The 26,349-nt window shown below is 40.7% G+C and overlaps 1 protein-coding gene and 1 long non-coding RNA gene across 2 annotated transcripts in view; one reads left to right on the plus strand and one right to left on the minus strand.

Annotated features, from left to right (window-relative positions):
• Nucleotides 1-26,349, plus strand: part of wwc3 (WWC family member 3) — a 47,884-nt gene that overhangs the window by 9,548 nt on the left and 11,987 nt on the right. The window contains exons 2-16 of the mRNA XM_042006174.1: nt 5,257-5,366; nt 5,636-5,836; nt 6,407-6,483; nt 9,659-9,738; nt 12,628-12,757; nt 14,147-14,296; nt 16,321-16,394; nt 19,245-19,493; nt 19,789-19,878; nt 19,958-20,529; nt 20,610-20,730; nt 20,804-20,884; nt 20,967-21,053; nt 23,977-24,172; nt 24,269-24,439. Of these exons, the coding sequence (XP_041862108.1) occupies nt 5,257-5,366; nt 5,636-5,836; nt 6,407-6,483; nt 9,659-9,738; nt 12,628-12,757; nt 14,147-14,296; nt 16,321-16,394; nt 19,245-19,493; nt 19,789-19,878; nt 19,958-20,529; nt 20,610-20,730; nt 20,804-20,884; nt 20,967-21,053; nt 23,977-24,172; nt 24,269-24,439 (2,389 nt within the window). The remainder of the gene's footprint in view (nt 1-5,256; nt 5,367-5,635; nt 5,837-6,406; nt 6,484-9,658; nt 9,739-12,627; nt 12,758-14,146; nt 14,297-16,320; nt 16,395-19,244; nt 19,494-19,788; nt 19,879-19,957; nt 20,530-20,609; nt 20,731-20,803; nt 20,885-20,966; nt 21,054-23,976; nt 24,173-24,268; nt 24,440-26,349) is intronic.
• On the minus strand, nt 398-23,518 carry LOC121652996. Its single transcript, XR_006012724.1, has 4 exons — nt 23,197-23,518; nt 2,014-2,018; nt 1,019-1,021; nt 398-409 (listed from the first exon to the last, which is right to left on the minus strand). It is a non-coding gene; the product is annotated as an uncharacterized LOC121652996 (long non-coding RNA).

The raw sequence follows: 26,349 nt of genomic DNA on the forward strand, positions 1-26,349 counted from the left end.
GCAAAAGGGGGATGGTGGTGGCAGTGCTGCAGATAGAAATATCCTCTGGGACAACCCAGGATGGCACAGATTATTCTAGAATTAGCAAATGTCTTTGACAACTAAATATATTGTTGCTGGGACTCTGTGAGACGTGAGCAAAGCGTGCAGCATCTCCCTCCTCCACAGCTGAACATGCTTGTCATTTTCTTCTCCATTTGTTCTATTTTAGATGTCTGTCTCATTTTCTGTTTCTTCTTAGATTGAAAGGGGATCCTGAGGAATGTGTAAAAGATTAGAACAAAAATCTTAGCTCTTATAAATAACTTTGTTTGCTGCTGCCTAACCAAACATGAGTGTTTGTATGTGTTTATTAATTATAAGTGTGTGTGTGGACTAAGATCAGTGTTTTCCTCCTTGTTTTTCTGGTCTTAAAACTTTCAATGTTTTCCATTCTTATATATTCATGATTATTAATTTTAAGTAATTACTTATCTCAGGGCGGTGATATTACATTTTCCAGCCGACAGTTTAAGATGTCTTTCATTGTTAGACCAACACTAAATATATTCAGGCTGTGAAGTGGAGATAAGCATCATATCCTTATTTAAGTGATTCATTGTTAGTATTAATTTTCTACAGTTTTCTGTAGATAAGTCATTTAGTGTTTCTTAGTTGTTGTCCTCAGGATCCTGTACCCTGCATGTTGGTACGGGATCCTGAGGATATCAGGATCACCAGAGTTCGTGATCCCTGGCTCAAGAAGTCTGGAGTTGGTGGTCCCTGTTTTAGATGTTTCCACACTTTAACACACCTGACTGCAATAAATTACTTAACAGGTTTTCAAAAAACTTATCAAGCAGTTCAGTTAATCTGAATCTGGTGTACAGGAGTTGGAAACATCTAAAACATGCAGGACGGGGTCAAGAGGACCAAGATTAAGAAACAGTGGTGTAGTTGACAGATTTTCTGACTGTTGCGCTATCATCACTGTCATCTTTGTTGCAAAATATAGCAAAAATATTGCTGGTACACACACCGTCTGCAGAGAGGCACATGCTCACTGTCTGATGATATTTATGTCTTGTGCAGCCCAACTGAGCCTTGCACCTTCATGATTGTGGCCAGCATGAAACTCCTTAAACAGGGCAGTCCATTAACATAAGCAGCATCAGTCTCTTGTGGAAATGCGTGTGTGTATGGGGGACAGGACACTAAATGAACTTTTATTATCACCAGCTTTAGATTCCTAAAGTTAAGAAGCAATCAGATGTTTCACTAGACAATTGTTTGTCAATTCCAATCCTCTAACTGCCCTCACTGCCCCCCCTTGTTATCTACTTCACCTTTATGAGTTGGAATAATGCCTCTTGATCCTCTGGTTGACAGCAGCTACTTTCACTTTTTTTTTTTTTTTTTGGTTATTCCCTCAGACAAAATCCTTCATATGCTCACTTTTTATTCAGAAAATGCTACTCAGATGCCTCATTCAGTCATCTTTTGCATACTAAAGGCTTCATTTGGACTTTTCCAGATTTCTCCTCTTGCAGTGCAACATTACCTTTAGAATTTTACATATATAGAAATTGATTGTTGACATTTATGAACAGATTGAGAATCTTAACACATCAGCATTTCAGTGGATCAAAGATATGATTATTTGCTTCCAACCCCAAAGTCTGTATGGTTGGTGGTCACCTCACACAACATTAGCATGATTTACATGTGAAAAGGAGCGATTAATGCAGCTCTAATAAGACTTCATCAGAGTATACAGCCTGTCTCCTTTGTTGCATGTTGATTTTAGACTTACATTTAAATATTAATGATCTCAGTAGTGGAGGGAGAGTTAATGTTAGGTAATTACCAGAGTGATTATTGCTCATCGTCTGGAGATGTGGAAACTCTCCAGACAATGAGAACATTAGTACAAATATAAATGCAGACCAGTAACCATTTAACTGTTGACATATTTCCATAATTAGCAGACATCCAGGGAGTCACACTGCAAGCATAGCTAAAATCTGCCTAAACAGTCCCTGTTAGTTGTAACTGTAAAGTTGCAGCATTCCTCCTCAATAATTATAGTGCCATATGTCTATAGTTATTATAGAAAGCATGGTTTCACCCTAAAAGCAAGCACAGGTTTATTCAGTCACTGTGCTCGTGTGAGAGGAGAATAACTCAGGTGTTTCTCTGTCAGTCTTAAGTTGAGTGATTAAAATGTTCATATTGTTTAAAGTAGACTTTGAGATGTTACTTCACACTGTATTTTGACTGAATCCTCTAAATGCACATCACTTTTCCCCTTTCCTACTCTGCACTGCTGTGTCTCGTCCTCTGTTTGAGTCTGTTGTGCAGCGGTTAAGTCTCTCCCAAGAGCAAGACATGACTTGGAAAAACAGAGGTTGTCACAAGACTGCGTAACAAACCAAACATTCAGATACTGTGATTCTGATCTGTGGGAGGACGTGTTTTTCCCTCTGCCTCTTTGTCTCCCCGGCTGGGTCAAAGGGCAGTTGAGGATTAACCTCCCTCTGACGTCGCATAGCTTCCCATCTGATGCTGTTTGCGGTCTTTTCCTCTCTGATTTTAAACACTATTCTGACTCAGTCTTAAAAGCATAATCTCTAAAGCTTTTCACTTGTCCTGTTGTTGGTCTGCCTATTAGACATTATTTACATAAAACTTCCAAGCAAAGGTAACTGACCTGTCTGAGTGTTTAAGTATTTGCAGGTGTCATTAGTGTCAGGACATTTGTTTGCCTTTCACTAACACTTGAAGCAGCAGCAGGTAGGGAGTGTGCTTGTATTTGCTCTAACCTGGTGTTTTGGCACTGCATGCACATCACTCACGTGAGACACATCTCAACCTGGTGCTAACTTGTCCTCGTATGTCGGTAATGTCAGTTTTTTTCTGGTAAATTGTAGGTTGTTGTGGCAGTTAAACATGAGGTTCTTCTTCTTATTATTATTATTATGTGGTAATTTGAATTGTGCTGGAAGGTTTCACTTCTTTGGGGCCTGAAAATTATTCAATCTAAATCATCAGAGATTGAAGGACAAAAAAAAAAACACTTGATTGAAGCTCTCAAAGAAACATGATGACGGATCATGAGACAATTTTATACTGTTACAGAGTCACAAGCTAAAGAAGGTCAGGAATCACTTGATTAGTCATTCAACAGAGATGTAATTGGCCAGAATTATTCAGCTTCTCTAGAGTAAGGATCATCTTATGAAACGATTGACCAGTGAGTTTGCAGGCAGTAGCAGCTCCACAGTCGTGTAATTGCCCTCTTTAATGTAGTAATTCATGAAACTGTGTTTGTAAGCGTTTAAGAGCGTGTCTTTGGTGAAAGTTCACCCATCATAATATTTACTTCTCCCTACCACTTTTCAGACATATTAACTGAATATATTCAGTAGATGGGTGTATGCATAGTGGGTATAGATTTATTTATTTTGTGTACATTCACATAGAACAGATTGATTTATTTATATAGATTTATTTAAAAGGAGTTCTATATGTTCAAATATGTATGTGTATATATAGATATTTTTAAAGACTATTTTCTTTTAGTCTTGGTATGTATTTTATCATGTCTGGAACGAATCAATAAAAAGTGAAATTAAATTATTTTAAAATGAAGAAACACTGAACAATAACATTGACTTACCATAATGCACTTCCTCACATGAGCAGCTGCACACCAGCCACATAGCCTGTAGAATTTCCCAAAAATGTGTGAAATGCAAAGGGAGTTTATTGAATTTGAGGCATTGCAGGGTTTTGACAAACCTGTGTGATTAACGTTCTGCTAAGATGGAGTACTGCTCATGATGCTTGGAACATATTTTAAACCAGAACTCCACAGTGAGAACATCCGTGCTGGCTTCTAATTTAAATTATCGAAATGTTTCTCGAAGCTGGTGATGTTGTCCATGAGATCATTTGAGAGGTGAGTTTATCCTCGGAGTCCAAAGACAGGAGCTGCATCCGCCTCCTGAGGAATTTGAAGCAGAGTCTCAGTGATTTCTCCGTCCCCTCATTGTACGCGTAGCTGGCCAGGATCAGGCCTTCTGCGCTGCCTGCATTGTGAGCATTCTGTGGTGGAAGAGGTCATTGTTGCTGGACCTCCTTTTGTCTGGGCTGATACTGCGGGCACTGCTATCATCAGACCCGCTGGTTCACAGCTAACTGATGTGTTCTAGCTTCGTAGAGACGTTTATGGATCAGCCTGATGTCATTAGCTCTGCCCTGTCATGGTCACTACTGCAGCATGTCACTGGGTGTGCTGGTAGGAGCTCATTCATTTAATAAACCATTACGCTCTCACAAAGTATTTTTTGTTTGTCATTAGCCATTGCAGGATTACTCCGCTTTTGACTGTGGTTTAATTGAGCTGAATTAAAAGATACGTGCTATTAGAAAAGTTTTATGAATATTTTCTATTTTTAGAATATTTTTTAATTTGTTATGTCAAATTGTTTTTAAATTTCTTTTCTAAACACCAACTAACTCCAATTGTTGCTGGTAATTTAACATCCTCTAAAAGTCTGCAGGCTTTGATTCACATTTTCATGAGTCTGTTGCAAGATTTTCACGACTTTACTTCCGACTTTACTGCCAACAGTTTTGTTGGACTGAGTCCACCTGCTTCTTGCTTGGACGGCACATTTGTAAACTCGTAAATCTTGTAAATCTCACAACCACCAAAATAGGAAGAGGACAACAAAGAAGCTTTGCCTCAGATTTGTCTTACCTCCAAACTATGTTTACTGATTTAGTTTAGTTTATCAGTATCCATTAAATCTTGCTCTTTCATAGGATTTTCATTGCTCTGAAGTTATACTTTGTGACCAAATGTTGTTTCAAAGTTCTTTTGGAAAATTACTGAAATTTTTACGAAGATTGGTTTGCTAAGGTTAGTCAATAAAACTACCTCAGCATGTCCAAAAACATTTACTTTTTGTTTCTTTAACCTTGATTTACATTGAAAACTCTATTACATAATAAATGAGGCAGAACACCCTGCAGGCCACTAAATGCTAACATGAAAAATTACATAAGGCAGACAGAAAACCAGATGTGTGTTGGGAGGATGTTTAATTATATTCTCCTTATAGCTGAAGAAAGTGTAAAAAGAAATAAAACTTGATATGATGTTGAAAATGTTCATATCTGTAAAACAAGTGCATATCTTAGCATATATGACTGTGGCTATTGATAAGATGCACGTTTGCATTTATCTGACATATTTATCTGTTATTTAAGGATCACAAAGCCGCTGACGTTTGCCGACTGTGTTGGAGATGAGCTACCTCTGGGATGGGAGGAGGTCTATGACCAGCAAGTGGGCGTTTACTACATTGACCACATTAATAGTGAGTACAACCCCGAGCTTGTGTCTCCTCACTGTAGACATTAAACTGGACTGCTTACAAATGATGTTACAGGTATTTAACTTTACTGTAACTACTTTTCATTGAATTAAGCTCAATGTTGCATGGAAATAAAAATGAAAGGGTGTGCATCACCAGTAAGCTAAAGCTTTTAAGACTGATAAAATTACTAGAATTACCAGACTGTTTTTGTTTTGTTTTGTTTTTTAACTATTTTCTGATTAGTCACTTCTGCTTTGTCCTCTTGTCAGAGACCACCCAGATTGAGAACCCACGGACTCAATGGCGGCAGGAGCAGGAGCGCATGCTGAAGGAGTACCTTGTGGTGGCCCAGGAGGCCCTCAAAGCCAAGAAGGAGATGTACCTGGTCAAGCAGCAGCGACTGGAGCTGGCTCAGCAGGAAATGTTGCTCTTTCATGAGCTCTCTGAGGACAACCTCTCCATCACCAGCAGTAAGGCCCACCATTGCACAGTTCAGATCTGGCTACAGTAACTTGCTTAAGAATATTTATGCAACCTCACTGAAAATAGAGAGAATGAAAAGTTTAGAAAAGTTTACAGAAACACCCAGCTGGCCTGGACATGCTATATTTTGGAAGTCCTTTAAAGCAGTGGTTCCCAACCTATTGTACCTGAGGGCCTCCTTCATGCAAAAAAGCCGTGGGCCCCCTGCCACAACCCGTGCTGAAGCCATGCTTGGTTTTATGCTTCAAAAGTGGGATTCTCACCATAAATACTGGCTGAGTCCTGTCCTTCAAAAAAGCCAACGTTAAATTAACAGCATTATAGCCTTACTTTTCTTTCTAAAATGTGAACCGTGTGGGGACATTAATCACAATGGCTTTGAATATTGAAAACTTTAGGGACCCCCTGTGCTCTTTAGGACCCCCTGCTGGATCCACTGCAAGTGGTTTGGGTGGGGGTCACCCCCTCCCTCCAAATCTCTTTCTATCACCAGTAAAATCACCACCATCAACTAACTGTCGATCACCATCTCTCCTTTTCTTTTTATGTGTCCACAGCTCTCTCCGGTTCCTCCTCAAATGCGAAATACGACCCTGACCAAATCAAAGTGGAAATAGCCTGTAGGCGAGAGCGGGTAAGTCATTATCGGAAAAGAACAATGAGTTACGGTGAGGGGCCCTCTCGGGCAGAACTGGGGTGTGGCCCTACAGGATGCTGTGGCTTTGGCCTGGGGCCTCGAGGATGAGATGAGATCATCACCAAGGGGTCAGGCAGAGGATAGGTCCCTGACTTAAACGACCTAGTTGGACATTTCTCTAAGATCAGTCACATAGATGAGAGTGTTTCCTGAACCAGAGTTATTTTAACCTCAGGTGTTGAGGTTATCAAACTGATGATGTCCTATAGATTAAACTGCCTGGTGAAGTCAAAGAAAACGCAAATAGAGCCACGGGAAAGTAATTATATTATTAATCAGATTTGTCATTTTGTTTCAGACTTAAAGCAACAGAAACCTGTAAAACTGACTTTTAGTTATACCATTTTTGTGAGTTAAAAAAAGAAAATATTAAGAAAATATAGCAACTCATAAATCCCTATAATTTCCATGCAATGAACAATCTAATGTAGGAGTTATTTCAAATTTGTTCTTATTTCCAGTTTTGTAAAAGTAGAATAAATTCCTTAACTTTGTAACTTGATTCCACATAAATACTTTCCTTTGATCACCTTTTTACCTTAAAATGACTCGTTTTAAATGAATTAAATCAGGCCAGCCCAAATGTTTAGTGTTCGCATTAAAAGGGAAATAAACAAGTTTTTAAACTGCTTAAGATTTATTACCAAGCATTGCTGCATTAAAGAAATAAGAGATAAAAATACAAATTTTCTTTGTTTCCTTAGATTTTGTGCTAATTTTATTTTTAACATAAAATAACGTGTATTGAACAGGACGAAATTCTTTCACTAATTTAGATTTACAACAAAAAAATCTAACAAATTATTATTTTTTTCTTTTTATTTAGAGCGTGTTTGGTTAAGTTCTGTAAATGAGGGACTGATAGTGACAAAATGTTATATTTGCTCTGGTCTTAGAGACATCATGTCGTCGAGATGAACTTTTTAAAGCCAAATTTTAAAGTTACTCATGTTTTTGTTTTTGTTTTGTAATTAGCTACAGGTCAACACTTAGTTCGGGCTGAGTTATTGAGGTTTTCCGCTAAAGAAAATGCATCATATCAGGACCTTTAAGCTTTAGTAGTAATACTTCAACTGAGGATCCAGGCAAGTAGTTCCAATACTTTAAAAATGCGTCTTTGTGCATCTTCATGTTCCTGCACATTGATACAGATATGAATACTTGAGAGCTGGGCTCTAAATTGAGGCCTGACAAATGTGGTTAAACATCTATGATTTAAATACAGAAAATGGAGCAATACCATCGGACATCCCAGGGGGCAGTACTGAGCAGATGTACGACCAGCAAAAGAAACTCACCAGAGAAGAATAAGAGGATCAGGAATGGAACAGAAAAGCAGTAGAAGAATGAAGACGAGGACAGCTGTTGAAATTAAGCGAGCATTTGAAGAAAGACTACATATGCGAGTGTTTAGGGTGTATTGGGCGGTTGGATACAACTTAACAACTTTGGTTAGTTTGGTACACCAAGGGAAGGGTCCCAACAAAATAGGATGGGTCAGACATCAGGGTGCCCTTCCTACTTTTTGCCCGTGGAAATGCAAAAAAAAAAAAAAAAAGGATTCTGACCTGCCACCCCTGTGACCCCACCTGCATCCGCTGGTGGAAACAGGGCTTAACACTCCAGAGATGGTCTCAAATGCCCCATTGAACGGTATGGTTCGGGGTTGATGTAGTATGGTTCTCTATTTGGTGTGTTTCCATTATAAAAGGGGCGCATTCAATTTAACCATAACAGTTCTAGACCCCTCTATGTTTGTAGATCTATAGGAGAATGCTACGGTATGTTAGGGAGGAGTTACTCGCGTCACAAATACAGTCTGTTGATTGGGGGACAGAAAACTGTCATTTCTTATGACAAAAGCAACCGTGAGCGATAAACGCCCTGTAAGAGTTCAGTTGTTCCACCTCTCTGTTCACTTAATGTTGAAAAATAATAAGAAAAAGATGTCCTTCATTGTTGCTGTTAGTTGTTTCCTGGTTTTTGTTGTTGCACCAGTATGGTACCATGCCAGACATGTGAGCTAAACTCCGTCTACCTGCTTAGGGTCCAGCTTGTTTACCTAACCACACCATCTCTAAAGCCCTTTTTCCACTGAGGGGACCTGCCCAGGTTTGGTTTGGCACAATAAACCCTGATCTCTGTTAAGTTTCCACAGCCAACTTTACCCTTACCCAGTAAGCGATGTATTAGCCAGATAGCGATAGATACGTCAGCAACATAACAACGTGATGTCGTAGCAGCGCGAAGCCGTCTTTGCATGATAACGAAGACGAATGTGACACAGAAACAAAGGATGAGAATGGTGGACATCCAGTAGTTTGTGTTCTTTCTTCTTAGCATGTGGCTTTAAACAAAAAAAAAAATCAATTGTATATTTAAACGTGGAGATGTTCACACAGGAAGTGATGATTCTTTTAACCAATCAACAGACTGCAGTATGTCAAGCTCTTCCCTTTTGGGTTAGATCGGTTATTCTGGCACCCTTCCCAGTTTTTGTCTGTGGAAGCACAAAAAAATTCATACCAACTGGTACCTGTTGGTGGAAACAGGGATAACCCAACCCCAACGACCCGAACCATACCGCACCATGCCGTGGAAACTGGGTCAAAGTTCTCAGCCAGGTTGAGTGGGTGGTTTCTGCAGCGGAAAACTAAGTCGTAAGCTGTTACTATGGTAACGAGATATAAACCGCTGTTGATCTTCAGATCCAACCATACAAACCGATGCAAATATCACTCATGAGGTGAATTATAATTGTGTAGTTATTATAATCTCCCCCAGGCCCCTCACACACACAGTTCAGAAAAGTAGAATAAAGGAAACGAGACCTTTCCTGAGGAGACTGTGCATGAATCTTAGATAATATGGATTTTTTTTTTTTTTTTTTTTAACCCAAATTGCTTTTTAACTATGTTAATACAGGCTAACTTTTACTTCAAAACATTTTCGGGATCAAAAACGTTGGTGGGTGATCCAGTGTGTTCTCTGTATAAACATAGCTGAGCATTCCTGTGTGTGAATAGTCATGACTAAGCAGTTCTGTCCGGTGGTGGTGGTGAGAGAAGCCCATTGTGCTCCATGGTAACCCGGTGCTTGCTTGTGTCCGCAGCTCTCCAGACTGAAGCAGGAGCTGGCCCAGGTGAAGCAGGAGCTACAGTATAAGGAAATGGGAGTGGAGACCCTGCAGGAGTGAGTGTTCCTCTGCCTCTGTGTCCCAGGTCCACCCTTCCTCCCATGGCCACCCTTCTCCTTCCTACAACACTCAGCCCTGCTGCTCCCCACCCAGCGGCCTCTTCCCTCTTTTATTCCCTCTCGCCCTCTATGTTCGGTCTCGTCCATTATGTTCAGCTTTAACTGTCTTTCTGTGTTTCTTCTGTTTCCTCTCTACATATTTTTGTGGTCAAACTGAGGTAAACATTAATGAAATGTCAAATCTTTTGGTAAATATCACCTTGACACTGAGGATATTGAGGATCCTTTCCCAAATTATGGATTTAAAAGGAGTTTTTCAGTATGCTTTCTTAGTTTTTCTCTGGTTTTCATTGCCTTTTAGTCGTCTTTCTGTGCTGGGAACATTTCTGTCCCTGCTCAGCCATCCCAAATTTCATGTTAGAAATAGAAGCTCCACCACTTGAGAGGAGGGGGGGCTTGAGAAAAGGCAAATGGAGGGAGTTTTTTGATGGAAAAGGGGACTCCACCTCAGGAAGAGGATGCACCAGTGGAGTGCAGGGAGCCAAGGCTCAGCCTGGAGAGGAAGTTGTTCCATGGAGAGAGGAGGAGGAGGAGGGAGGAGGAGGGAGGTGTGGGCTTCCAAAGCAGTTTCAAAAACACAGAGATATCTGGCAGCAAATTCCTCTGCACTTCCTGAGTCCTGGCAAAGAGTTGCTTATCTCTCAGATAATACACATCTTAAGTGATTCCCAGAATAGCCAGGAGAATACACAGCTTGCAAAAAAACACGGACGCATCCCCCTCTTTGAGTTTTCACATGTATACGTGCGTGTATGTGTGATTGTTTCTTTGTTTGCCTGCATGTCCTATTGTTCTGTCTGGATTGGGTTTTTTTGCCCATAGGGACCCTGCTGGCTGTTTTTTTTCTCTATCTCAGCTGTAGTCAGCAATAAAGCTAATTGTTCTCCATGTCACATCAGATAAGCAGTTTCTAGTATACAACCCCCCTTCCCTCATGGCCACCGCATAACTTGAATTTAGGAGTTGGAGTCAAGAGTTTTATCACTTTTGGACAGTTTTGCATACTTTACTCGTCTATGTGAAACGTTATCATAACAATTCTTTAAATTTTTTGACGCTGCGTGTGTTTTGGCTGTTTCTACACCCAACATCTTGCCCGGTTGTTGTTATACCGCAAGAGGTTCAAGGAAATGTGAGTGTACTTGCTGTTGTAGATCACACAGGGTGGGGGGGCAGGTACAGAGCAGTGGGTACTAACCCCCCCCCCACAAAAAAAAACAAAAAACATATAAACTTATAAACTCACAGACCCCGCCCGTGGGGTGACGGAGGAGGACAAAGCAAGGCTTGTTTTTGGAGGAAGAGGCAGGGTCGGGTGGATGAACAGTACCTGCTGTTGAAGGAGAGTGAAGGAAGAGGGCTGCGGTGAGAGGGGAGGCCACGTGCCAAGCCCTCTGATGGAGGAGGCACCTCGCCACGCTCCTCCAGTCACCCTTATGTGCACACACACATGGAAGAATACAGGATGATTTTTTTTTTTCAATAATCATAAGGCATTGCAGTCATATGGCATCTGGATTCCTGATGTTTTGTGTTTGATGTAGAAAGTCAGATTTAGCCCCATAATCTGGAGAAAACCTTAATTAATATCTCACTTTTGAAAAAAATGTCACATCCTGTGTAATATAGCTACTATGTGCACTCACTGACAACTTTATCAGGTCCACCTTGGCTTAATTCTTGATGTGATTGATTCAACAAGATGTTGGAAACATTCCTCTGAGGTTTTGCTCCATGTTGACATGACAGCATCTTGTGTCAAAAAAGTCTGTTCTCAGAAACTAGTTGATACTTAAAATTAGTATGTAGTTAGATATTAATTAGCACATGTAGCGATGCTTAAATGCCACTTTGGTGTCTGCTGGTTCATGGAAAGGACCGGCCTCCGCTACCCATTTTGAACAGGCACTGCAGCGGGCAGCCCCTCCCCCTACAGCAGCTACCTGGTGGACCCATTGTTTACAGTGTTGCCAACTTAGCGACTTGTCGCTACAGTTATTGAGTTTTCAGGTCTCCCTAGAAACTCTCTTGTGGTGATATTGAAAACTTTTGGAGACAGATGGGAAATCGTGTATCGTTTACTTCGATCAGTGAGCAGCGGGTGCTGCCCCAGGTCCCTCCCCCATCCAGAAGCACTAACGAGGCTCAGTCCTGGTGCAGCAGCAGTCCCAGCTCCCAGTGACAGTCAGAGCAGGACATGTTCACCTCTGCTCCATTCCCAGACACAAAATGAATCATGCCAAGCTGCCACTAGTTGATCTCACTCTGGCTTACATTCAGATATTAGTGCCTATTAATGTAGACAAAAACATTTAGAGTTAATCTTTTAAGTGTGTTTTAATAAATTAAGTTTTTAAACCAGTTAAAAACTAAACCATCCAAACTATTTTTTTGTTCTATTATTTACTTGATCTGTTCTCAAATATTGTTAGGAAAAGGACACTTATAGTATGTAAATAAGTAACTCAACTTCAACTTCAACTAACTATTGGTTGAGTATTTTTTGCACTACAGTGAGCCAACAGCCAACATGATGACCAGCTGAACAGGTGGATCTAATAAAGTGGCCAATGAGTGTATTTTATCCATCAAAGTACTTTCTGCACAAAACACTTGATATGTTTAAGGTTGAAAGGATTATTAAACATGTATGTATTAAACATTTAAATAATTTTCATGACTAATAGATCACATTTTACTGCATTTTCCAAGTTTAGTTGGATTCTACGGTTAAACTTAACCCTGGCAGAAAGCTTCCAAAGCTTTTTTTTTTTAAAGTTTAAAGAGATTCCCTTGTAAAAACAGCATGTTGATGTTTTGTTGCAGGATTGACAGAAAGATGTCCTGCAGTCAAACAAACTACAAGCTGGACGAGGCTCAGGCCATCTTCAGCGAGCTGCGGAGCATCAAGAAGGCTATCAGCACAGGCGAGAAGGAGAGGCAGGACCTCATCCAGGTAACAAGTCTCTCTTTTTAACCCGACCTCAAAAAAGAAAGAATTAGGATAGAGGCTCAATCATTATGTTGTATTACTGTATTACATTTTGATTGGACTTCCTAATCATTTCTGAGTTGAAGGTATTAATTGTTGGAGTTTTTGCAAGATGAATTTGTGCTTATTTCTGCTGAATAAAAGATCTCAGCTGCTTCATCATCGTCCGATTCTCCTATTTAAGATGAGCTTAATCCAGTAAGACAAGGCAAGTTTAATTTAAGTACATATTTCATGTACAAGACAATTCAAAGTGCTTTACATAAAATATTAAAAGCATTACAGTGGGATGCAGAAGAAGCATTAAAAAGATCATTAAAAACAAATTTTAAAAACAAAAAAAATAATTTAAATGAAGACAGAAAAAGCTAAAATAAAATAAGATCAAATATGACTGTGAGACAAATTAACAGTTGTTTTGATAAAAGGCAGAAAAGGTTCTTCTGAGCTTGTGTGGCTGTACCGATCACTGTGGCCTGATGGTGCAGTCCCGCCTGGGGATTAAAGGTGAAAAGCATCCAACAGTGTTCGCCCTTCATGCACTGAGGTTTTGCTCGGTTCTGAGAAATATTTTAATTGTCTCAATAATTCTCTGATGGAGTTTGCCACAAAGTTTGGAATCATGACCCATCCTTGTTAGAAAAGACTAAGCTTTTGATGGATGCTTCTTTTATACCCAATCCTGACACCCTCACCTTTTACCAATTAATCTGCTGATTGGAAAAGCTTCCAGAACACTGTTACGTTTATATTTAATCTATTTTTTCTCTTTCTCTGCCTACTTTTTAAAGTATATTTGTGTTTTCTAAATGAAGTGAATCATATCTTTTACATTCTTTTGTTAAACAAAGGTTAAAATTAATTAACAAGATATGATTTAAATAATTTGTGTTGTTTAGAAAACTTCCAAACTCTTCTGAAAGTGGGCTTTGCAGTTTATGTTTGCATGTTCGATGCTGACCTCTAGTGTCCATTACCTCTTCCATTCTGCCACATCTTTGTTTTTTGTTTTTTTAAACTACATTTGTCCAGATACTTGAATCTCCCACCGTTTACATGTAAATAAGCCATTATCTACCGATAGATAACTGAACAATGAGAAATGTTGATTTTGGGCTGACTTTAGGTCAGATTATGAAAGGCATTTCCTGACAGTGTTACAGTTGCTGCACACACTGAAGGTGGATGATTTTTAATGTTGTAATCATTGCAAAAAAGGGGAACTGGAGCCTGCTTTTGTTAATCAGCTTATAATCAATAAATTTCACTCTTGAATAAATTCAACTCTTGCTGAATTATGTTAATAGTGTCCCCTTTATTTATTTTTGTATTAATTGCAGTTTTCTATTTCAGAGCCTGGCTAAGCTGACTATTAACTTCCAAAGCAACCTGTCAATCAGCGACTCGGCCAGCGAGGTGGCGAACAGCACTGGAACCACGGGTGACTTGTGCAGTCTGCAGCAGTACTGTGACACGGGCTGTCAGACTGATATCATGGGAGAGGTAGGAAGCACCCCGCCTGACCTGAAATTATGATCAGCAGCTCAAATAGAGGCAAAGCAGGTTTATTAGTATAGTACATTTCATGAACAGGACAACTCCAAATGTTTTAGATAAAACATTAAAAGCAAGGTGCAATAAAAACATTAAAAAGTACATTAACCCTTAAAACTTTGCTAGATCTCCCTGAGAGCTATCTCTTATATTGTTAACAGTTTCTCAGGAATGGTAACTCTGTGAGGTTAATTGTGATGATAGCTTACCCTTTAGGTCAGTGGTTCCCAACCTGGGGTCCCCAAAGATCATAGGGAGGCCCTGAGGCATTAAGACCGTTAAGAGCCATTGTGATTAATGTCCATAAATTGTCCCTATATTATGGAAAAGAAAGTAAGGCTATATGCTCATTTAACTTTGGCTTTATCATATGACGGGACTCAGCCAGAATACAGTATTTATGGTGAGAATCTCACTTTTGAAAGCATAAAATTAAGCATGACCTCAGCATGGGGTGGTGCAGAGGGGGTTTAGTATATGTTTGAAGGGGGTCCCCGAGGAAAGTAGGTTGGGAACCACTGCTTTAGATGATCTCAAGAAGATTTCCAGGCATTTATTTCCCATCCAGGAGGTTTACAATCTAGCTGCAAAATATAGTGTTTACTTATAGACACTGTGTGGTAAATCCACAATGAGTAAACCATGATAACATCATTATTTATCATTATGTTGCTAAGAGACCTCTAATTTCTCCTAGAAATGACTACAAATCTAGTTCCTGTTAAATTTTCGAGCAATCAGAGCTTAAATTGACGGTAATGTCCGATCGGGAGCAGCCAAAGATCAATAAACAAGCTGAAAGTTCTATGTGTGTCTGAAAAAGACAAAAATAATGCTCCACTATGGCTGGAATAAAGACAAGAAGATGTTTTTCATGCACATCCAGATGAGTTAACTGGTGAGTATAGTAGGTCCACAGTAGCATAAATAACTGTAATGGAGGAAAAAAGGTGTAAATAGTTTCTGTTGTGTGTTTGTTTCAGTGCAAATATTTTTTCTCCTGAAAGCCAAGACTTGAGAGAATGATATGCAGATAAAAAAAAGGCTTGGTCACTGTTGATCTGTGTGTTATTTCTTCAAAGTTCTGTTAGTAATAAATTCTGTTTTCTTGTTTTAGTCGGTCTTTATGGTGCTATATCTATATAATAATGTCTGTATGCTGACTGTGTTTAAAAGGGTCGAGGTTCTACATGCACTTTTACAACAAAAAAATCAAGGGCACTAAAAATAGTAAAAATGTTTTTTAGGGGTTTAAAAATAGAAGAATTAAACAAAACATAGAGGGCAACAGACAACAGAATACACACAGTGTTACACATGATACAGACATCAATGGGAAATACCTCATCATCACTACTGTTGGTGTACAAATACAAGACAATTTATTCAGAAAGAAAGAAAACAAAGAAAAACTCAGACCTGATTTACTAGAACTAAGGTCTGGGTCAGACTTCAGGTGTTCTGGTAGTTTGTTCCCAATATTAAGAGCATTAAAAGCAAATGTTTAGTTTAAACTTGGAAAGCAAACTTGACCCATATTAGATCCGATATATAGTTTGGACCAGAACTATTCAGAGCCTTGTACACCAGCAGCAACATTTTATAAAAATGGATCAGATTTATTTGCCACTTTTCAAAGCACTCAAAGTGCTTTACATGCTTGTACATATGTATTCATTCACTCCACATTCATAAGCTACACGTGTAGCCACAGCTGCCCCGGTGCAGACTGACTGAACCGTGGCAGCCAATCCGCGCCTCCAGCCAATCATACACCAGCGATTAGAGCTTTACTCTGGCTTCCTGTGAGCCAAAGAACTGAGAACTGGATTGATATAGTCTGCTTTTGGTCCTTGTGAGGACACAAAGACTTTATTAGCTAATTTACTCAAATCTGAAGTGACTGCTAGCAAAGACACCACTCCAATGATCAAACTAATCATATGTTTTTATATCTCCTATTTTTTCTGTAGTATGGTTCCCAAGATTCCTCCCATTTAGTGGACAAAGTGAAACTCAACTGGCAGTACGAGGAGGCCAAGAAAAAGTAAGTGTCCAGCCATATGCTTGTCCACTGGGAGAGTGGGAGGATGTGTTATGAATAGTATTTGCGCCCTGTGGCCGTGGCTGCTGAGCAATGTCTGGCCAGCAGAAAGAGCTGGGTGGTCACATTCTTCGCTGGCCATGCTGCTGCTGACTGTGTGCTGTCTTTGTGTGCAGCAAGAAAGCAGACTGCCTGGCTTCTGCCTCAATGCACAGCCTGCTCCTCCACAAGGTGGCTCGATATATAGACTGTTTGCTTACATATATACATTGCATCGTTCTTATAGCACACACTAATTATACATTTGCAAAATCAACTTTGGGTGGAGCTTGAGATTCCTTTACTTTTACAAAAAGGCAGCTTGTAAATTCAGGTGTGTTAAATAGTTAACCTTGTTATTACGCTGGCTCTCTTGTCTAACATGAATGTTGCTTTTGGTGACCCAGCAACTGCAGTGCCAATCATGACATCAGAAGAGTTGGAGAAGAGGAGATCTGTGGAAACTTGCATGCCCTGTCACTGAGTCACTCTGTCTGAAATCCAATGCACATAAACACAGTTATTTAATCTAAGCCGAGAGCTCCCTGAGATCCCATTTAAATTCTGAACAAACATTCTGGTGAGGTCCACCTGTAGGCGCGCTAGCTGATGCAGCAGGTGGTTCAGGCACAAATTACCACACTCAGTGCTGGCATTATAGTCGCAGCATGAAGCGTCTGCTGGACTCAAAAAAGCAGTCTGGCTGCCGGTAGCTTTAATATAGCAGCGTTAAGATATTAACATGTCAGCATTTTAAAAGTGGCTTTAATTAGGAGATGTGCAGAGACTTGTTAGGAAGCGGTTCCTGTTTGACATCTTGAGCTGAGAAGAGGAGCAAGTTTTTATTTTTTATTTTTCATTCTTTGTGCTCAAAAATGTGCCAGGTACATATATTTCCCAGCAAAGTTTATGTAAACAAGTGCTCGTAACCAAATTCATGAGCTCATAAAAACTGTGAATATAGAACTAAATAAAATAAAAACGTGGATGGACATAAACAAATAAATAAATCTATTAATATGAATAAAACCAAAGCAATGATGTTTAGTAGTAAAAAAAATGACCTCAGAATTACCTGTCATCATTGAAGGTATCCAAATTGAATACATAAATGAGAATAAATTTTTGGGAGTTATAATTGATAATAAATTATCATGGAAGCCCCACATCAGACATATAAAACAAAAATCTCTAAAAACCTCTCAATTTTAAATAAAGTTGAGCCTTACCTTGATGAGAATACACTCCGTTCTTTATTTTGCACCTTGGTTTTCTCATATTTTACTTGTGTTGGGGAAACACTTATCAGAATACATCAAATCCTTTAGTCATTTTACAGAAACGAGCAGTGCGGATCATTCACAAGGTCGTTTTTTAGACCACGCTCATAATTTGTTTTTTTCAGTCTAAGTTGTTAAAGTTTTTGGATTGTGTAAAATATAACACATCTATCATCCTTTCTAAAGAGTTCAACAAAATGTTGCCAACAAACCTGCAACAGGTTTTTACAGTTCGAGTGAGTGGTCATAATCTGAGATTTTACTTTACCTATATGTCCAAACTACTCTGAAAAGTTTCTGTGTGTCTATATGTAGGGTGAAACAACATGAACAATGCCACAATATCCACAGATTTAAAGTGTCATATAAACATCTGGTGTGGTCACAATATATGGAAAGAAGATGTTAAATGTGCATCAGTTCGTTGTCCTGCCTGGGTTACCTTGTGATTGCAATTTTTTACCCTTATTGTTTAAAAATTGCTGTTTGAGTTAATAGTTAACTGTTGCCTGTGGTACATGCCAGAATTCAACACCTTTTTAGTGGTTTTAGCAGTGAAGTTATTGCATGTAAATTGGATATAAAACTGAGGTGGGATTAAATAGGTTTTCTTCTTCCCACTCCCTTTCAGGCAATAAACAGTTTTTTTTTTTCTTGACATGGTTCCTTGTTTGAAAAATGACAGACTTGCATGTCTCCTGCTTTTTTCACTGTAAATATTACTGCCTGAAATAAAAATAAAATAAAAAATTAAATTTAGAATACAGCCGCTGTGAATTATCAGCTTTAAATAGAAATGATTATTAATTTTCTATGTATAAAAAATAATTATGATATTATTATCATGGTCATTATGCATTTATTAATTTCACAATACTATAACCTTTGGAGGCTTCTTTCTGGAAACTACATTATAAAAATGTTTTTTATAATGTAGTAGAAGCATCCAGCTAGCTTTGACTTCCAGCTGTCCTTTGGCAGAATAGCTGCTGTTTGACACATAAATAATACTGGAACAGTGGAAATAAAGAAACAAGCCCACATATGTGAAAATAAATATGGTTTCTTCTACAGCCTGTTACTCACTGACGGCTAAATAATGTGTGAACCTCAGGCGGAGTTGATTATGTTTGAGGAACAATCTTTCAAAACAGACCTTCACTTTTTTTCATCCTTATTATGTAATGTTTAAGTGAATTAACTCGTCACGTTGCTCTGTTAGTCCAACCCGTGTCCTACATGATTACAGAACTGCAGATGACACAATAACATTTCTGTTATGTTAAGAAAACTTTAAAGCCATTTAACCTGAACATTTACTAAGTTGATGGAGAAACTTTTTGGATTCATTTCTTTCTTTCTCTGTAACTTTTTTTATGTTTTATGTTTATCTGGAAACTGACAATATTTAGAGAACTTGTAACTTCCTTAACTGTAAACTAATAAGGGCTCTAGTGCCAAGTATGAGGAGTTAAAAAAACAAAACAACAACAAAACGTGCTGACATGCTGCTCCTCTGCTGCTGCTGTTCCAGGGTGCAGAGTATACAGCACCAGCTAGCACAGCTGGACAGTGAGAGCTGGTCTGGGCGGGCCGAGGCGGACCGGGACCGGGACTTCATGCAGCTCCTGCGTGAGAAGGAGGCCCTCCTGCAGGAGATCATCCTGGTGAGCAAGCAGCAGCACTCGCCGGATACGCTGGTGCAGCTGGAGGAGGAACGCTCCAGGCTAGAGGAGGAGGTGCAGAGGGCCCACAGCTCCCAGAGCCAAGGAGCCAATCAGAGGTGAGCATCTGATGGATTTTCTCTCTGCACATGCAGAAATTTGACTTCAGGGATATCAACGTTAGCCTTTTACTTGAACACAAGTATATAAACGTGGTCTGATTTATGGGAAAGAGCTCATGCAAAACTATAAAAATCTCATTCACTATCAGGACATCTTATTTTGCAGCTGTGCTCTTGTAAATGGAAAGAAAATATGATGAAAACACTGTTTTCTACTTTCACAAAAGAGTGTAACAGTTCATTGGACTTTGAGCTGTGACTTTGTGATGCATCGCTGTGTACCTCCTGACAGGATGCTGCAGCAGGAGAAGAGGAACGCTCTGCTCAGACAGCTGGAGGAGGCAACACGCATCACCACTTACCTTCATTCCCAGCTGAAAAGGTGCAGTTCACTTGTTTTGTTAATAGCTCACTCTGTATCGACGTCTTTTCTGACTTGCCTTCTTCTGCTCTGCCACCAGCCTGTCGGCCAGCTCCCTGACGGTGTCGTCCAGCAGCAGCCGTGGGTCTCTGGCCTCCAGCCGGGGTTCCCTGGCCTCCAGCCGAGGCTCCCTCAGCTCCATCAGTTTCAGCGACATCTACGGTGTCCCCCAGTACGAGCGCCACGACGGGGCCGGGGAGCCACTTGACCCCCACTTCCGTTACCTGCTTCCCCCAGAGACCACGTCTAGAGACTGCTCCATGTTCACCGCCGACCCACTGACCCAGAGCAAAACCAAACGCTCCCATGACACCCCCCAGTCCCTGGCATCCCTTTCCTCTCGCTCTTCACTTTCCTCCTTATCACCGCCCAGCTCCCCGATGGACACGCCGTACCACTCTGCTCCCCAGGACTGCCCCCTCACCCAGATGACGGAGGAGTACATGGAGCAGGCGCGATGCGGTCTGTTAGAGGGGTTGCGGGTTCAGTCTCAAACCCTTTCACACACCGCCATGTTGAGCAGCGATGACGCAGCGAGCCCAGCCGCCATGCATCAGCTGGATAACAAGAGTCACAGAGACAGCGGGGCTCAGACAACGTTCAACTCCACAGGCATGTAAAGACCTGACTTCTCTCTAAAACAAAAAAAAACTCCCCAACCATCACTCAGAGTTGATCCTTTTTTTCTGCAGGAGTGACTCTGAGAGGAAACAGCGCTAACAGAAGTGGCAGGAGAGCCAGGAGAGTCTCCGCAGGTGTTTCTGAAGACGCTCTGGCCACGGACAGCGGTGTGTTTGAGGCGTGGGGCAGAAGGTGAGAGAAGATCCACCCTCACACACTCTGCTGTACACCCTCAGAGGATTAAACCACTTATTTTCTCTAACAGGGCAGAGGAGTTTGACGAGCTTTCGTACATCAAAGAGCTTTCGTCTGCAAGTGAGCCCACCCAGATCCAGCTGGGGCTGTTGTGAGTAACCCCTAACGATGGTTTTATGCAGACAGCTGATTGTATTAACGCTATTAACTCTGCTTTGTTGACCTCTGTACAGGTTGGAGTCGACTTCTCAGTCTCTTCGACTGCACCTGCTGCAGCTGAAGAATCTGAATAGCTCGGTTGTGAGAGATGGTTATAAAGTGTGAGTACCATGAAAAAAGAAAAGATTCATGTCTGTAGGTGAATAAGACTGCTTCGGTTTAATTGTTCTGCTTGTTGGCTTTTACAGTTATTAAGCAGCTATGTCAGTTTTGCTGACATTGCCAAAGCAATTTTGTTTTTAATAGCGCCAACCCATCTAAAGCTGAGTTGTTAGATTTAATCGTTTGTGTTTCTGAGTCAGAAAGAAAGGTGCAGCATGAGGTGATTGAAGGTTGTCGCAAGCGTAGATAAACTTAATTGGATAATAAAAAAATTAACCACGACACAAATGCAACTCAACACAACAGTAAATCTTACAAAACCAACATTTTGTTGCCAATTGTTAGCAGGGTTGCACAAACCGCTGTCAGAAGAGAAAGTGCAGCTAAAAATACGAGAAGCTCAAGAAAAAAGACTCTAGTGCAGTGATTCTCAACCTTGTGTGACCCCTTGTTCATTATCCAGGTTGCCTACCGCCCCATCATTTAAATGTAGACTCGTGTTACATTCACACTGCAGGTCCTAATGCTCGATCAGATTTATTTATTTTTTGTGTGGTTGTTCACATTATTATTTTAATGTGACCTCCATCATACTCTGACCCTGAAGTGACCCACATGCACAGAAGAAGACGTGACGTCACACTCGGCACACTGTGTTCACATATGGATGCTACACGTCAGCATACATGCATCAGTTTTTAAGTTTTTGTGAAATCAGAGTTGACAAACATATGATATAATATTGTTTTGTCCGTTGTTTAGATTCGATCGGACCTTGTCCTGCCTCCTCTGGTGCAGATTGTGACGTCTGTCGCATTTCAGTGACATAAAAGTGTGCTGAAATGTGACATAATGAAAACAACAGACATGGATCTTATCATATGAAAGCAGATGGGGTCTGATTTGACAAAATTGGATTTATGATGTTCATACTGTAATAAAAAAGGTCATGTATCATATATGGACACAAAATTCTGATTTGCCTGCAGTGTGAACGCAGCTCATGTCTCTTCTCTGAATATCAGACCTAGTGTTGGTTATTGTAAAAAATCCTGCAGTGAAATTAAACTAAAATTACAAATGCAATATGAATTTAGCAATGTGAAAATCAAACTTAAAATAGGTCTTATTTACAGACAGCATCGCAAAGCATCCAATAAAAAGCAGTGGTGATGCTACACACTCACAGTAAGCTAGCCTGAGCTCTGTGCTTGATGGTTCTTTGCTAGTTTTTACACTGCAGGTTGCAGAAAAGTCTGTGTTTTAATGGATTTTATTGATTGGCTTTGGGTTTATTTTCTTCTGGGTCCTCTCTGGTGTTTCTTATGTAAATTTGGGAACTAGCCCTTGTTTCTCCTGACTCTAATTGTTCCTTCTAAGGTTTCTTCTACAGATCTTTGCACACTGATGACTAAAAGGCACCTCATGCTGAGCCGAGTGTGTTTGAACAGTAAAATTATCAGTAAAGGAAGACAAATTTCTTCTTATTCACGTATTTATAATGTAACATTTAGTAAACACTGCTGAATGTGTCATGTTGCTATAAACCCAACCCGAGTGGTAAATAATTACAAAAAATAATACGATTATTTAATTAAAATTTTATATTTGGTGAGCGTCATTTAACCAAACTATGGAGAAAGTTTACTTTAGCGCAGCAGTCTCCTGGTTATCCTGCAGGTGGTGAAACATACTGGATGTATTTCCTCCTTTCTCTGCAACTTTTTTATGTCATGCTTTACAAGCTGATGAGCCGTCCTCCACAATGACACCTTGGCTATTTTTTTCTATAAGCAAAAAATAAAAAAATCCAACAAAGATTACTTAATCTGTTTGTTTGGAGGGAATAACTCTTCCTCTGTCATACTTTTCCACTCTTAACACGCCTCTTCTGCATCTCAGAGAAAAAACAAAGCAGCACAGCATGCGCATGTAACTTTGTTTTTGTTCCAACTAGAAGTTGCATTGATCTGCTCTTACAGCTGATACATAATCCATTATGGAAAGTGACATTTTTTAAGGGATAATGATTAATTATTAATAGCGTGCAAGTACCCAAAGATAAGCACAGAATGGTTGAAACAGTTTATAAATCACATATTACAGACTTGTAACAATATTGAGTCTGTTTTCTCTCCATACTGTTCTCTTCCTTTGATCGGAAGAGAACAGGACTACGAGCAGATGGTAACAAAAATAGGGTGCATCGAAGATGTTGATGTATCTCCACAAAGTGGTCTGTCTGCTCTTTGTTTTCATAAAAAACACAGAAAACCTGAGTTTATTTCTGCAACATTGAATGTTTGGATCTGTTCCGTCATCTTTTATTCCCTAACCTGAAAGTTTAGAGCTGAGCTGCACATATTTCTCTTGTGTTTTAGTGTAAAATAGCATTTACAGGAAGTAATATGTTGTTTCGTTATCAGCAGAAGCTTTTTTTCTGAGTTTGGTTCAATTTGTGTCTACTGTGTCAGTAGAGGTGGGCGAACGCTGTCATGTCACCTGCTTCATAACTGAGCCTGTTGAAATGCTTGTAAATAGTCCACAAAAACCAGAACTTTTACAAATCTGATGTGTATGAATATATACAGAATGTAACCAACTCAGGTCACTGAATGTTGATTTGTATACCAAAAGATCTTGTAGATCTACTGATGTCCTGTTTACCGACAGCTGAGAGAAATGTCAGGATGTTTATTTGCGAAATCTGATTGCAAAAGTTATCACTCCAAACATCATTAGGGAAAAACCACAAGTTAACTCAGAGGGTGTGATCGGATCAGCATGTTGGTGTTGTCTGTAAACAGACACTGTAGAGTTAAAGGATGCTGAAACATCACTTGAAAGTTGCTAAGCTTATTTACTGTAGCTGGGCAGAGTCATAAAGATCCTACATGACTTTTATTCTTTGTTAATGTTAAGGTTCGTGAAGGTGCACTTGATTCCACTGGACGCCAGCAGGGCCTGTGCGTTTTACTGTTGTACAGCGTTGGAGCCACAATGCCAGATGAGTTTCAACGAAGGCTTCCGCATACCTGTCCCCGCAAACGCCCTGACGGTGTGCGCTCTGCAGCTGTCGGTCTGTTCGCTGGGACCTCAGGCTCAGGAGGAGCTACTGGTAGGTCTGAAAGGCTCTGCAGCAACAAACCTCACTAGCGGTGGAGAATTATGCTGCTTTTCTAGTTTTTCTAAAGCTTTCTGTGTGTCCTGGCAGGGTACAGCCCAGGTTAGCCTGGCAGACTGCGAGGGAAGTGCAGAGATGGTTTACCACTGGCTGAGAGTCCACATGCTGAATGGGACAGAGCTGCAAAGGCCTGAACAAAAGAGCCTTAGCCACCGCAGACACCATGACGGCCAGGATGACGAACACAGACCCAGAGCCATGGTATCTACGTTTATGTGTATAAATATAACAGAATGATGGTGACTGTATGAGGGGATGAGCCTCAAATAATAGGAATGCTGGTTGAGGCGGCAGATTATGGACTGAGATTCCGGTCAGAGAATCAAGGCACTTGGAGAGAGAGATCTGTTTTCTTCTTCTTTAATAGAACTTCTGAGGTTTAACAGTGTTGTACAGGATACTGGTATACGTGTCTCTGTGTGGGTGTGTATTTGTGTGTGTGTTAGTGGTCTGAAAGGAAAACAATAAAATGTATTACAAAATGTTCAACATAATATTCTGCAGTTAAATCAATAAACATTACAAAGAAACTGCTTTATAAGTGTATGATAGCGTAGACACAGTATTAGGGGTTGAAACAGTGCAAATTCCATCATTAACCTTAGCAGGAGAAAGAAAAAATGTTCTAACAGCATTACCAGCATCAAATGTAAACCACAGCAACATGAATTGGAATAATGAACAACTTATCCATAACTCAGAAGTGGAAAACACTTACATTTCCTCAAGAACGCACATATAACATGGAAAACACACAGAAAGTCCTCTTAGCTTCGTACAGTCTACTTGCAACTAGTCTGCTGCTTGTCAGTGGCTGAACATGCCCCAACTTGTCCAGACAGCATTCTTCTTCTCGCCAGCAGAGGGTGCTGTTGAACCCTGAACTGTAGGGCTTTCTCACACAGCCGCCCCCAAATGTCTGTCTTGAGGACATTTGAATCACCAGAGAAAGTCCATTAGCTTGTGTTATCCTCTGAGTCGTCAATCACGGGTAGCTGGATTAGTCGGGTGACAGGCCGGATGTAGATCTTGTCCTTAACCTTGACAGTGGCTGTTCTGATGTTTCCGTCTGCTCCGGGGTGGATCTTGACCACTTTGCCCACTGGCCAGAGTGCTCGTGGGAGTTGTGGATCAACTATCAGAACCACCTGATCCACAGCAAGTTTTTTCCTATCGGTCTGCCATTTAGATCTCCCCTGTAGGCTGGGCAGGTATCGTCGAATGAAGGTTGACCAGAAGTGGTCTGCTAGCGCCTGACTATGCCTCCAACGTCGTGTCCCCAAAATACTACTGGAGTCATACAGGGCCTGTGGCAATGACGAATCACGACGTCCCATAAGTAGAACATGTGGCGTAATTGGGTCAGGGTCAGCAGCATCAGCTGAGACATATCCGAGAGGTTTTGCATTCAGAATCCCCTCAACTTCGACAAGAAGAGTATACAGAACCGGCTCTGGCACTGACTGGTCTCCAAGGATGACCCTGAGAGCTGCTTTCACAGATCGAACCTCCCGCTCCCAGGCCCCACCGAAATGTGGAGCACTTGGAGGATTGAACTGGAAAGAGATCTTCTGCCTTGCCAGCTGATCTTGCAGCTCTGGTGCCATGGCATCAAAGGCCTCCCGTAACTCCCGTTCTCCTCCAACAAAGTTGGTACCATTATCACAAAGGAGTTCAAATGGTGTGCCACGCCTAGCAATGAATCGTCGCAGGGACAGCAGGAAAGCATCTGTGTCAAGGCTCTCTAGCAGGTCGAGGTGGACGCACCTGGTAGTTAGGCATTTATACACAATCCCCCATCGCTTCTCGGTCTTGCGACCAATCTTCACAATAAGTGGCCCAAAACAGTCCACGCCTGTGGAGTAGAATGGCGGCTTGTAGATGCGCAGCCTGGAGGGCGGGAGATCTGCCATCTTGGGGACCTCTGGCTTGGCACGCCAGAGCTGACATTCCCTGCAGCTGTGCTGATGCTTCCGTATTGCTTCTCTGCCACGCAGGACCCAGTACTGCCGTCGCATCTCCTCTAACACCCGTTCAGGTCCCGGATGAAGAAGCTTGTGATCGAAATCCTGGATCAACAGTTTGGTGATCTGGTGCATTGGGTCCAGAAT

This window comes from Melanotaenia boesemani, chromosome 14 (genome assembly GCF_017639745.1).
Source record: "Melanotaenia boesemani isolate fMelBoe1 chromosome 14, fMelBoe1.pri, whole genome shotgun sequence".
Classification (NCBI taxonomy): Eukaryota; Metazoa; Chordata; class Actinopteri; order Atheriniformes; family Melanotaeniidae; genus Melanotaenia; species Melanotaenia boesemani.